The sequence below is a fragment of the Lepisosteus oculatus genome, chromosome 4, assembly GCF_040954835.1.
Source record: "Lepisosteus oculatus isolate fLepOcu1 chromosome 4, fLepOcu1.hap2, whole genome shotgun sequence".
NCBI lineage: Eukaryota > Metazoa > Chordata > Actinopteri > Semionotiformes > Lepisosteidae > Lepisosteus > Lepisosteus oculatus.
This window is the reverse complement of record NC_090699.1, coordinates 28,945,548-28,958,829: the sequence shown is the minus strand read 5'-3', so window position 1 is coordinate 28,958,829 and position 13,282 is coordinate 28,945,548. Positions and strand designations below refer to the sequence as shown.

The following is a 13,282-nucleotide window of genomic DNA, read 5'->3' as shown; positions in this document are numbered from 1 at the left end:
AGGACCCCCTGGGACATTCAGACCTTCAAATCAGAGTCCAAGAGCACTCCCTCTGGCCATACTGATCAGAGCTAAAAACAGAAGAAGCCCTGGCTGTCATTCAGTGTTAGGGAATTCATTCTGCACACTGTGTAACATCAGCTGGCCTGAGGAGGTGGCTGTACTCGTTTCAAAAGGCAAGCAAACAGACACTAAATACAGAATGCACTAATTTTCTTGAAAAAAAAAACATACAGCCTGAAAAAAACAGTAGTAAATGCAAAAAACTCCATGTAATAGTTCAGGTTTAGATGCAGAAATCAATAGCAACTGCCTTGCCTGGCACGGTGACAAGTGACCCAGAGTATGAAGAGTGTGCAGGAGGATAAGGGAACAAAAAATGTAAGATGACTGACTGCTGAAGGCTGCTACTGGCTGTCCTCCATTGATTCCAAAATTTGCCAAAACAGCACAAATGCAAACAAGACATGAAGGTGAAAGAATATAAAAGAGCAGTAAAAAAGCCTGCTTCTGAATTATTGATCTCGGCTCTGTTGCACACAAAAGAGGAGAGGAGGGTGTCTATGCAGTGTATACACATTTCTGTGCATGTCTGCTGTAGTGTGATCCAATATTAAAGATCCAACAAATTTTGGTCACTGAGTTAAAATGCTTTGGTAGTGTAGCCTAAGCATGTTAGCTTAGGTTAGAAATCTGGCTGATACACACCAAAACTCAAACAGCGCTCCACTTAACTGACTTAATATAGCCAGACTGGCACAGCCTGGGCAGCTTCTACTCCAAGATCTCCTAGGCACACTGGATTATGAACACAGCCCAAACTATTTACAGGCACTAGGCACTTCTTCTTTGGAAAAAGAAATCAAGGTTACAGGAATCACTTTAACTGGAACTCGAGATCCCCTGGGATTCCCAACCCTGTATTAAAAGATTGGGTACCTTTGTCAATGGAGGCTCCAGCCATGTGGTAAAAGCTCAGGGCAGTGTCCACATCGTTCACATTCTTCAGGAAAGTGAAGAAATTCTCTACTTCCTCAAACGTTATTCCCTGCAGATACAAAAAGAGTGAGACACAAAAACAAACAGTGAAGGTGAAAAGTATGATTAGCTTAAAACTAATTTAAGACCTTGTGCTATTCACCCCTCTCTCTCTCTGAGGCCGTCTCTCCTGCCTCTACAATACAGTTGTTTTATGTCACTCCAGTTTGTTGATGGTAGTGTTTTGTAAACAACAGCCCTACTACTGTCTTTACTACCAGTAGGTATATTTCTAGGAAAATCAGAATGCAGACTCACGACGATAAACTTTGAGAAAGAGGTACCCAGGTGACTTGCAGCCTCTGGACAGGTGATTATTAACCCACTGGCACACAGGCATGCTATTACTGGCTCGACAACTCTTGGATAGGATTCATGCTGCAGTCCGAGCCATTACTCAAGGATTCAGTTAGCTTTAATGCCACAGGGGAGGAAATCTTAAATGAAATCTGGAAGGGAATTGGAAGTAGCAAGAAAAGACTTCTTCGCTGGCACAGCACACCACGTTAAAGGGATGGTGAGATATGTTAGCGCAGCAGATTTACAATGTGCTATCCTGTAAGCACATAATGGTGTGAACCCAGGGTTTATTCTCCGCCCTGTAAACTCAGAAGTTCACTGCAGCATAGAGGGACTATTAGAAGCACAGCATTACTCAACAGGAGCACAAATTAAAATGTTAAGTTGAAATCAGGCCATTCAATCTATCTGTGCTTACTAATTTTCTACACAGAGTGATTCTTACAGAGCAACAAAGTAGATCTGGTATAACTAAGCCCGGCTACACAAAGAAGCCTGGTGATTAATGTGACTAACAATTTTACAGTAAAAAAGGACTGTCTAGTATCAGGGCCGACACCACTTTAGGTTGCCATTCACTCCGTTGCATTCTGCAAGATTAAAATAGCCTGATGTCATCAACTTAAGTCTTACTTCCCCTCTTTCTAAAACAAAATCTCATTTTCTCTACAGGCACCATTTACCAAGACCAAAGAAGACCCACAGTCTTAATTCAGAATCTTAACTCTAGTGCTGCCGTTTCTGAACAGAGGCTTATTGTTCAGTTTTAAATGGGAAAAGTACGTGCTGAAAAGCAATCTGTAGATTTTTTTTTAGCGAACTGAGGCAAAGCTCGGCCCCTCTCACTTGCACCGGGTCAGGGGGGAACGCCAGCCCGCTGCTGCAGGAACGCCTACCGGTGCGTCCTTGAACTGCTTCTTGAGGCTCTTGAGCATCTGTGTGAGTTTGCGGGACTGGACTCCGCTGTAGGCCAGAAGCATCCCACCGAACTGGCGCTCCGTGATCCGTCCGTCCACAGGGTCATTGCGCTCAAACTGCAGAGACACAGAAGGCACGTTCACTGCACAGCAGACAGAACCCCTTTGGGATCTACTAGCCACAGCATAGGGAGCTGGGTCCTTGTTACTTCATTATGTAAATGCGCATGGGACTGCAACTTAGGAAACCTGAAGAGGTTTGACAAGTGAACCTATTTCCATCACCAAGAACTCGTGGGTCACTTCACTAGCAGCAGGGAGAGAGTCAGACAGGCATGTCGACCAACACGCTTGTGATCTTTCATAGCAGGGATTAGAGATGTAGACTTAATCGATACATATAATGCAGTAAAGAACTAGCATTTGCTGACAAATGGGACAAACAGATCGTGGGTGCCTGCATACAAACTGAAGAACAATAAAACGCCACAAGGCTGTGATGTGATATTACACCAGGTGTCCTGGAGCCTGAGGTCTGAGGACATACTGCAGTCAGCAAGCGAGCTCTGACCACAAAGCCTGAGGGATTGTAGTAAAATGAAATCCACACAGAACTGGCAATTAAAACATTTCAAGCACATATTATAGTGAAAGTGATTGACTGTATTTATTCACGCAGATGCAGATATTGACAGAATGGCTCTTTCCACACAACACTATGCAAACATGGAAAACAGGAGCTGTGAGCGGTTTATTAAAGATCAATATTCACTTAAATAAATAAAATGAAATACAACAACAGTCGCACAGAAGAGCTGTAGTAAACAACAGCCACCTCTTCATTCCCAAGATGGGAATGTTTTCATCAGTGATCATTTCCTTTGTGTCACAGCAATTCAGTGAAAGGCTATTCCACACCATCTGATACATCAACCCTGAAGTCTTGTGATAGTTTGAATTTACGAAATCAAACTGGGACAGTAAACTCAAGGAGTACCTTATAAATCAACCAGGGTAGGCAACCACAGATTGTTGAGAAACAAATTGTGAACCCTCAATATAATTATGGGAATTACAATTTCTTACCATTGGTTTACGCTTACCAATGCATTTTTGGAACCACAATGGTATATAAAGTAGAAAAAAATCAATAATCAGGATATACAGTATGAAATAGTAAGTGACCTATTTGTTTACTTAGCATAAATAAGGGGTAACTTGATCTGCCCATATTCTAAGCACATCTTCACATACTTATTCACAAGGATGTTTCTTTGTGTATCATTTTGCTAATAATCTAAATGGATTTAACGTCTTTGCATTACAAATTTAATTAGGTTATCTCACTTATTTATTAAAGCGTTTGTATGTTTCTAATTATGTTTTAGGTCTAAGGTATACAAGCATATTGACCAACCAATGAAATTTACTTTTTAATTTCTATTTCTATGTACTTTAACCATATACAAACACATATTCCGAAATGCTCCAAAGGCAAGTAAGTATTCAACTACTTCCCTGAACTAAACTTAATCAAGGAAATACGCATTAGAATAAAACTTAATTCTCAAATGTTAAAGTGAAAACTTAATGTATACTCATCAGAATTAGATATTAAGTCAGGCAAAGTCTTTGAGATTTATAAGTCCCACAGGGAGAGGGATCGTGGATCTCTTCTATGCCTATTCAATTCTTGCCTGCATGAGGATGGAAAGGGTTCTGCTTGGCCTTGCCATAAAAACAGCTTCTCATGTTATGTCATGTTATATTCTGTGAATGTGCACTTTGACTCAAGACTTGTGGACCTGGCCACATGTTGAGACTTAGATGGGGAGAATTTCTGCTCATCCATGTTTTATAGCTGCTAAGCTGAATAATTCATTGATCCTCAGTACAGTCGACAAATGTCCAACTGTGTTATTTCATTGATCAAGAAAAATTCAAATGAGAAGCTAGTCACAAAACATATTTTGTTTGTGAGGAGATCTTGGGCAGAACTCTATTTATGTACAGTCTCACACCCCAGCAATTACTTCCAGCTATGTGTTTTTGAAGTTGTGGTCACAGTCATGTTATATTCTGTGACGTTGCCTCAGGGATTCAGAGAGCATCCCAGAGTGTCATCAGGAGTAGTAGCCTCCCCAAATTAGTGATTATTACTGATTATTATCCCACATGGCTGATTCTACACTGCTGGGTCCCTCTAACTCCCTTCAGGTATTTAGGACAGGTGACCTCAAGCTGAGGTTAGAGTGCAGGTGCTTCTCCCTCTTGGACTTGTAGATGGAGAGCCATCAATTTAGGCATGTCATCACAGAGGGAGTCATGACCCAATTTATGGTGTCCTTCCTGCACGTTTATCAGAGTTCCTTCTCAGCAGCATTCTTAAGAAGATGACTCAAAGGAATTAAGCAGTGCCAGGGTTATTTTCCATTCAAAGCACGAGAAAGGATTATTATACTCTTTTTAAGTACTTAATTCTAAACATAACAATAGCTTTGCTGCTATAAACCCCTGGACTGCTGCCTCAGCAAGAGAAAAAAACAGAATTGAACCAAGTCAGCAGTGATGGGCTATTTATTTCTTGAAGTCTGGAATACACTGGTCGATTTACAACAGAGAAACTACACCCCAGACAGACGTGCTGATACACAGCCATGCATAAAGGAGGAAGACAAAGCATGCCATATAAATCTGGTTTCTCTGTCTGAGACAGCTCCCCAGCATGTGTAAGAGAGTGAGGGAGACAGGCACAGAGCAAAGCTGGAGGCAAGGGATTCCTGAATAGCCTCCGATCTATGCAAGGCTCCTGTCATGCCACCAATGGGCACAGTACTGTGGCTAACAGAGGGTAAACTCCTGTAGAACAAACAGCAGCCTGCAGCACATGTCTACAGGGCATCAATCAGCCCCATGAAGTGCCCCTTCCATCAACAACGAGTTTCTTCAATTTTAATTTCCAAACTGCAGTGTCAGCTCAATACAGCACTGTCTCCCTCCACTGCTGCCATGCAGGAAACTAGACACTTTCCATGACTTTTCCAAACCTGGAAGTTCAGTTGAGAAATGTTAGCAACCACATCCTTGGCCACAACTCTCGCCGTCTCTCTTACACCATCTTCCTTACCTCCAACTTCAGTACATCATGCTGCAGTTTCCTTTGAAACTCTAGAAAGCTCTTGATGGTCAGCTTGCCCTTCAGGTCAGCACCAAAGAAGTATGTGGTGAGGGCAGAACTGAAGCCTGATTTAAGGGTGTTCCCAGTTACAGAGCGGTCCCGGTGTCGCATGCCCATACTGGTTTGTGACCGGATAATGCTCTGGACCTAGAAGCAGTTAATCAGAAAGAATGCATGAGTAATTGAAATGCAGCGAGCCACCAAAGGAAAAGATTTCATTCTGCACTTCTGTTTCTGATGAGTGACTGGTAATAATGCAGCCAATGATGGAAAATGCCCACTCATTTCTATTTTTGTGTCTACCCAGCTACCTGTTCAAATTCCTCCATGTCCACCTCTCCATCCCCATTCAGGTCAAACATCTTGAAGGCGATCTCAAAGTTCCTCTGAGGGGCTGTAAGACACAAGCAAGTCTGGCATGAGCTGCTAGGCACTGAACAGAATACAAACGTAAAGGGGTAATAACCATACCATCACTGCATTTGAGGTGTTTTGACAGGGGGCTTTTCACCTTAGCTCACCTCGCCACTACTCAGCAGGTGTTTGCTTTGGTGCAGCGATTTTATCAGCCTACAGTCAGTCTTCTTCAAGACTAAGGCCTTACCCTTCTATTTCTACACATAAAGATTAATTTCTGTCAGCCAGCCTCAATCCCCTGAAGCGATCTGTACATTTGAATAGAGAACTTAGAAATAATTGTGACTGCTAGAAACAATGCACCACGTTCATTACACTAAAACAATCTGTTCAAATTAATACATTCCTCCTGAGATTTGCCTTCCCAGGAAAATGGAAGAACACCTGATATCTTAATTAACTGCTAACCTGTAATTCCAGTGATATAGTGGCAGTTTCTGATTGAGCTCATCAAAGATGAGAAATACTCGGGAACTTCTATCTCAGGGATTAACAGGAATTGTCAAAAGAAGAAAAACACTCCTGCACAGAACCCTTACATTCCCAAACTCGGTTCTCAGTTCAATGTTTCAGACAGACAACTGTCAGAGCTCACTAAATAGTGGGAAGTTTTTTTTTCTTTTGCTTGAGGAGGTTGAGGAGACGAGTTTTATTTAGGGGAATGAATAAGGACCAATGGCCCTGGAAGATCAGTACATTAACCTAGATTATCACTAAATGCCTTTGAATCTTATTTTTTAAAAGTTCATTTTAAAGCTGTTACAGTTTAAAACAAGCATAGGATTTTCTACAAGCCACATAAGACGGCAATACTGTACTAATTTACAACAGGTACACCACAGCATTCTCATACCATACTAAATCCCTGCAGCTCCTGATGCCTCTGAGTTTTGCTTAAATATAAACATAAATATCAGAGCTGTCTAATCCTCATCCTGGAAGGCAGGTGTGTCTGTACATTTTCATTGCATGATAAGATAAACTGTAGGCCATATGTTTCACACCACTCTCCTAGACAGAGCGATTAACTCTTTTGGCATGGGAAAGTGCAGCTCTAGTGAGTGTCTTGAGCTTTGACTTTACATGCATTCAAATAATGAAAGTGATGCTAAATGGCGGGTGCATGTTGATCTCTTTGCAAATCAGTAGGGTAAATTTACCAGACTGGCAGGCAGGCTTTCTGTGAATGCAAAAACACGTACTGGACAGGACGGTGGTGAGGAAGATGTAGTCGGAGAAGGAAATGAGACCACATTCTCCCAGCGTGTAGAAAATACTGTCCTCATCAGCAAACCTCTCCCGCTCTTGGGACAGCTTCTGTTGCAGCAGAGGGAAGGAAGAAATCATTAAAGGGAGAGGAATCTGCGAGAGCAGTGGCAGCAGCTCTGTCATGATCCACAGAACCAGAAATAAGAACGGTTTCTGCCTATGCCCTCCCCAAAGTCTACCAACTCACCCCCCCTACCCTGGGACTGTCTGTCTCTGCTGGGTACACTGGCCCTGGCCTGCTGTGTTCACACAGATATTACATCTCTCTCAGTACATCTCTGCACTCATGAGACTAATAGAGATCACAGCGGTGAAACGCCATGAAGAAAATGCCACATGTGAATGTGAACCATTCAACTCACTCTTGATTGGCTAATCTAGGGATAACTGGAGTAGACCAAAAGTAAAGGCTGATTTTCACTGCAGAGAAAAGGCACAATTAGGTATTGGTGGCTAATCTGTATTGAACCATTTTATTTTATTATCCTGTACTGCTGGCTTGATAATTGTGGTGCCAGACCTATGTCAATCATGTGGAAGTCTCTGGCACAACCAGCTGTACAGTACCCATTAATGATACTAACTCACCTGAGAAGCTCCTGAGTATTCTGCTTTTTGTAACACTTAAGCTTTTAATGACTGGACTAAGCAAGAGTAATGACTCATTTGGTCTAAGTGACTGATTTCTAAACTTTTAGCAACTGATAATTTAAAGAATCCTACATATCCTGCAGAGCTGTAGCCCTCCTGGACAAGGAGTAATTATTAGACTAATGTATTAGACTATGTATCTTAAGATGTGCACACCTTCAGGAAAATCAGCTGAATGCTATTCTTTTCAATCACAGCATGGCAGAGTCGATGTCCCAGTCACAGAGAACACAGATCTAATGCCCCAGCCAGAAAGAGTACTTATCAACCCTTTTATCCCCACCTCAAAAACCCCATTAAAACATACCTGACAGCGTCTACAGAAAAAGGATATGCAGCTGGCAAGTAAAGGACCAGCACAATTAATGTGAAAAGGACAGAAACAGGTGATTTGCAAGCCCTAGGTTCCGGTCCTTCATTGATCTATTATTATTTTTATATGCTGCCAATGTCTTTTTTTGTAAACATCACACTTAGAAAAGTCTATGGAAACAGGAGAGACAGAAAAAGAGAAAAATAAGGACACAAATAAGTGAGAGAGTCAAACCATTGTCATGCAAGAGCAACAGGACTTCATAACAGGCCAGACACGGTGAACGAGAGAAATAACTTTTTGTCTTTGCAGGAAGAGAACCCAGTGGATAGCACGTGTTAAAAGACTCCCAGGCACACGTGAATGCAAGCATAGAGTATTAACATACACACACTCAGTCACACACACACAAACAGAGCATGCCAGGGGACCAGCCTTGGCTCAGTCCCTGTGATGGTTACCTCAGTCTGCAGTGGATTCCGTCACAGAAGAGGGGAAGGAAAGAGAAGGGGTTAAATCACAGACTATAGCGTGGACGGCTTCAACAACACACAGCTCACATCCACCCTAGCCACATGACACTGTCCTTAGATTCACATTGAGTACGCAGTGTCAATGGGTTTTCACTATGTCAAGTGGAGTGCAATTATGAAGGCCTTAAACATGGCGCATTTACAAGTTAACAACATTCACAGACAATGCAATCATTTCCCTTGAGCCAGTGGCATTATTTGAAGATAGATTTTTATTCTGGGCTTGTGGTCATGCAGCACCTATTGAGCTGCAAGCTGGAGGTGAAATCAAGTACATTGCCTTCTCCACCTTGGCATACAGACCCTCACAGCTCTCCCCGTGGCCCAGGGAGCTTAGCTAGGGTGAGAATAAACCAAGCTGGTAATTTAACAATTGTTAACTCAGACTGATCACAATCTTCAACAACATGATCACAAAACCAATTAAATTGTACATGAGCAGCCAAAATGACGTACTGCAGTTAATCTATCACATTTCCCTATCAAATCTTATTGAATCTGAGGCATTCCACAGTATTAACATACTTAGGTCCTCTCTACACATGCAAAAAGGTAAAAGGCTACCTTTTGTACTACAAATTGTACTACAGAATTGTTAGCTTGAACCAAAATGGCTAAAATTTCAGGAGATTACCGTAGAATTATATTTCCCTAAAGAAGGAAAACCTGACAAAAAAATGTAGAAGAATGCAAAATGTCTAAGACTTCTGCAATGCAGAGTACTCGATATTCTGTAAAAAATTAAGGGCAGCATGGTGGCTTGGTATTTACAGCTAGTACCTGTCCCGGGTTTGATTTTTTTGTTCAGTATAATCAAATAAGTAAACCATTTTTGTAAAGGATGACCTGGGTAGAACCAAGGTCAGACAACTCTGGTGCTCCCCAAGAACCAAGTCACACAACTTGCACTGTAACACATCTCCTTGCCAAACCGCTCACGATAATAAATTGCGCAGAAGAAAATGAGGCTCACAGAAAAAAAGTTTGAAAAGGGTCTGAAAATATTCCTAGCAAACTCAATGAAAGGGGGATTTTTAAACCTCTTCAACACCATTTAGAGAGATACCTGTGGCATCATCCCGATGACATTCGGCAGAACATGATGTCCATGTACATCACATTAGAATTAAAATTAGCAAATCTATAAAAAGACACTTCAGTTAAAGTCTAGATACTTCATTTGTTCTATGCTTTTCGAAAGATAATATTTTAGCTCTCAAACTCAAAACTCAATGCTTTCTAAGGGCTTTTAAGCTCTCTAGAGGGCACCGAAGATGAAAACCTGACAATAAACAGTGCCTAGAATTTTCTTCAGTATAAACGCCTGTCACAGGAGGTCCTGTCAGGAGAGCACAGCCTTGTCACTTAATTCAGATTTATTACCAATGGAAACTGTTGAAGATTTAGTCATTCAGAACTCATCATGTTCTACACTTTCTGTATGGAGGTAGTTATTTCTCAAATACGATATGTTGTCATAGTCAGCATGCAGAAATAACACAATGTCATTACTAAAGTCTGAAGTATGTTGAACTTAGACCTTGGGTACAAACCTGTCTGAGAACAGGATCACAGGCCCAGATCTGTTACAACCACATTGCAAGTTATTTCGCAATAACCGATTTATGCTCAGATAGCAACAAGTACACTTTTAGAAAAAGTGAGCATAATCTTAGAAACTATAGCACGTTTAAGATGCACCAAGAACAGCTGGAACTCCAAAGTCATGAATTAGTTTTGTGACTGTTCATGTTTATGACATACAATTGGTAATTCACCATTACTATCGGTGCAGTAACGCAACAGGTCTGCAACTAATTAACCAACACAAATGCAAGATTCTCACACTGTAACCCTGTACTAATGGTGATAGCTAGCCCTGAAGACAGTCCCACGTGCTCAAAATTTAAAATGTCATAAATTAAAGCAGTAACACCTGGAACTTAACACTAAGAGGGCTTGAAATGTCCAAATAGAAGGTTCACACTTCCTGTACTTTTGCTTACACTACTGCAGAGACTGCAGGGTTATTAGGCTGCACCAATTGCTATATTCAATGATTTAATAGACCTTTCTATATGCAAAGAAAACCCACATCATCGAAGCAATCCTCCTGCCCTCAAACTACCAATACAAAAACACTCTGGAAATTCTTTAATGTCTCAAGGGTTTCTCTAGCATCAGGTTTTCTTCACAAAAGATTAAAACATTAAGGCCAGAATTCTGCTATTTTTGAGCCTCACAATTTAACCTGAAAGGCTTAAAAGAGGTCTATAGCTTTGTGGATGGAGTCGTCTCTATGCAGTGTCTGTATTGTATAGATTCCACAGCGATGAAGTCTGGGCTATCCTGCCTGCAGTTGAATGAAGTCTCAATTATGATTCTCAAAGTCACACCAAAAAGAGTGTCCCGTCTTCCCTCAATCATTCTCTGCAGTCCTTGTCATCCCCCTGTCCACTTTCTATCACAGTCTGTCTGCCATCCAGTCTCTGAAATCAGCAAATACACCTTCATTGCTGTGTTTTTGTGCACAAATTTGGTCTGCAGCTAACAAGGAACAAGAATGATTTTTTCACAACTGTTTATGAGTAGAAACACCCCCTCAGCTGGTACAAAACCACAATTCTGAGGCCATGCAGTACTTCAGTGCAGTAAAGTAAATACTGTTTCAACTCCTGGTTCTCCTGTTACTGGAGTGGAGATGTACCAGCCTATTCCCTTTTTCCAGTGACACAGGCAGATTTTACTGCAAACTCCTGTTCTCAGTTAAGAGTCTAACTGTGATCTTTACTACTTTTGGTTAGCGGAGACCCAGTTTCCATAGGTCGCAATTGAAAACCCAAGGATATCTGTAAACAGTTAAAGAATACAAACTAACAATGAAAAAAGTTAATTATACAAGAAGATCAATTTAACTCTCCTCTAAGTGTCAATTCATATTATATTCGTGAGACCATTTTTTTTACCCCCACTCTATCAAACTATTAAACTCTCAGCCTCTCTACCTACGATCTGAACCTCACAGTGCCTTTTTTCTTACCAAAAACTCAAACACACATTGAAATCTGCCTCTACCTCACATGTCAAGAAGCTCACTCCCCTTAATTTTCTATCCTTTTATTTCATTCTGTTGGCATATGATTTTGCACATCTGATGTTGTTTTGCACATTACCTGTTACCTGTTGTTTTGCACGCTGCCTGTTGTCTCCGTCTCTCTTTTATTATACAATTGTATTGTTGTATTACTTATTGTCTGACAGCTAGCTAAATAGCATTTCATTATACCATATACCTGTATATGAGAATAATGACAATAAACTTGAACTAGAACTAAATAAACTAGACAATGCATCCACAAATTATACCTGCTCAAATGTAAGAACTATGTAATTCTTTCCAAACTTACTGAAATTAAGGTGATAACATCTGGAAATGCTCTTCTGTCTAATTCTTAAAAACTGAACAAGTTAACTTAAGACACTACTTCAGAGGGGTTCACAGTTACCTTGGAGCACAGAGCTGGACTGAAATGGAAGGGCTGTTCCAGGTAAGTGTGATGCAATTCACCTCACCAACACTGTGTGGAGGTGTTCACACACCTCCCAGCACACACACAGCAGCCATATGTTCTGCTCAAGCATGTCCCTTTCACTGCGGGATCAGGCAGGTTTCTATACATCTGTCCTCCACCAGCCAGCGGTACAAGACGAGGTTTTGCAAGTCTGCTGGTAGGACAGGTAGGTCTTTCAAAATGTTAAACTTGGCATTTTTAACCAAAGGGAACAGGGGTGACCCAATTAGCAAAAAAAAATGGGCAAATGATTTAAATCACCTTTGGAGAAGCATGGACAGTGAGATGTCAATTAGTTTTGCTCCAAACGAGATACACGCAAATCCAACACTTATGTCTAAAGATCAGACAATCAACACTTTAGCTGTATTCAATACCAACAATAGCACTGTAGCTTGTGGGTATCTGGGAGGAGGAGGTGATGTGCATTACTACCAGTGCTGGCAGATATGAATCTCCAGTTCAATCCCCCTGGCTGCTCCTGTCGGCAGTTTGGGAAGAGGAATGGATCCAGGAGTCAAAAAGGAAAAGCTGCCCTTTCCAATCTTCCCCTTATCTTGATCTGTCTCATACCTAAAGATCTCAGAGGCTACATCACTGTATCCTTGACAAATTCCAAGCCAGACGAATTTATATTCTTCTCTAGCTCTTGGAACATAAGCGTTAAGCTCGGTCTTTGACTTCCTTTCCAATTTCTCAGTTAGTTTCTTGCTGATCAAATTATAGGTTTCACTGGACACAGTTAATATTTTTTTCCCCCTCAAGGTCTTCCTAAAGTTGATGATTTTTTAAAGACACAGTTGATTCAAGCTGCAGAGGTAACAAAACTTTTGAAGCAAGTAAAGAAGTTTTCAGTTTATCTGGTCAACTAAATCCAGGCTTGCCCACAACAAGGCTATGAAAATCCCTAGCTGCCCTCTAGTAATGGGGTTTCCCCAAGTGCTAGATATGCAACTCTTCGAGTCCCCTCCAGCAACCCGTCTGCTCCTTCACCCAGGAACTCTACTACATACATAGCATACCCGGCCAATCTAATATCTTCATACATGCCACCCTTTAATGCAAGGATATAGTTGTTTATCAATTGAAAACAG

The 13,282-nt window shown here is 41.2% G+C and overlaps 1 protein-coding gene across 1 annotated transcript in view; it reads right to left on the bottom strand.

Annotated features, from left to right (window-relative positions):
• micu1 (mitochondrial calcium uptake 1) overlaps positions 1 to 13,282 on the bottom strand; it is a 37,174-nt gene that overhangs the window by 2,512 nt on the left and 21,380 nt on the right. The window contains exons 6-10 of the mRNA XM_015346681.2: positions 7,053 to 7,167; positions 5,745 to 5,827; positions 5,383 to 5,580; positions 2,235 to 2,372; positions 940 to 1,048 (exon numbers count right to left, since the gene is read on the bottom strand). Coding sequence (XP_015202167.1) covers positions 940 to 1,048; positions 2,235 to 2,372; positions 5,383 to 5,580; positions 5,745 to 5,827; positions 7,053 to 7,167 — 643 coding nt within the window. The remainder of the gene's footprint in view (positions 1 to 939; positions 1,049 to 2,234; positions 2,373 to 5,382; positions 5,581 to 5,744; positions 5,828 to 7,052; positions 7,168 to 13,282) is intronic.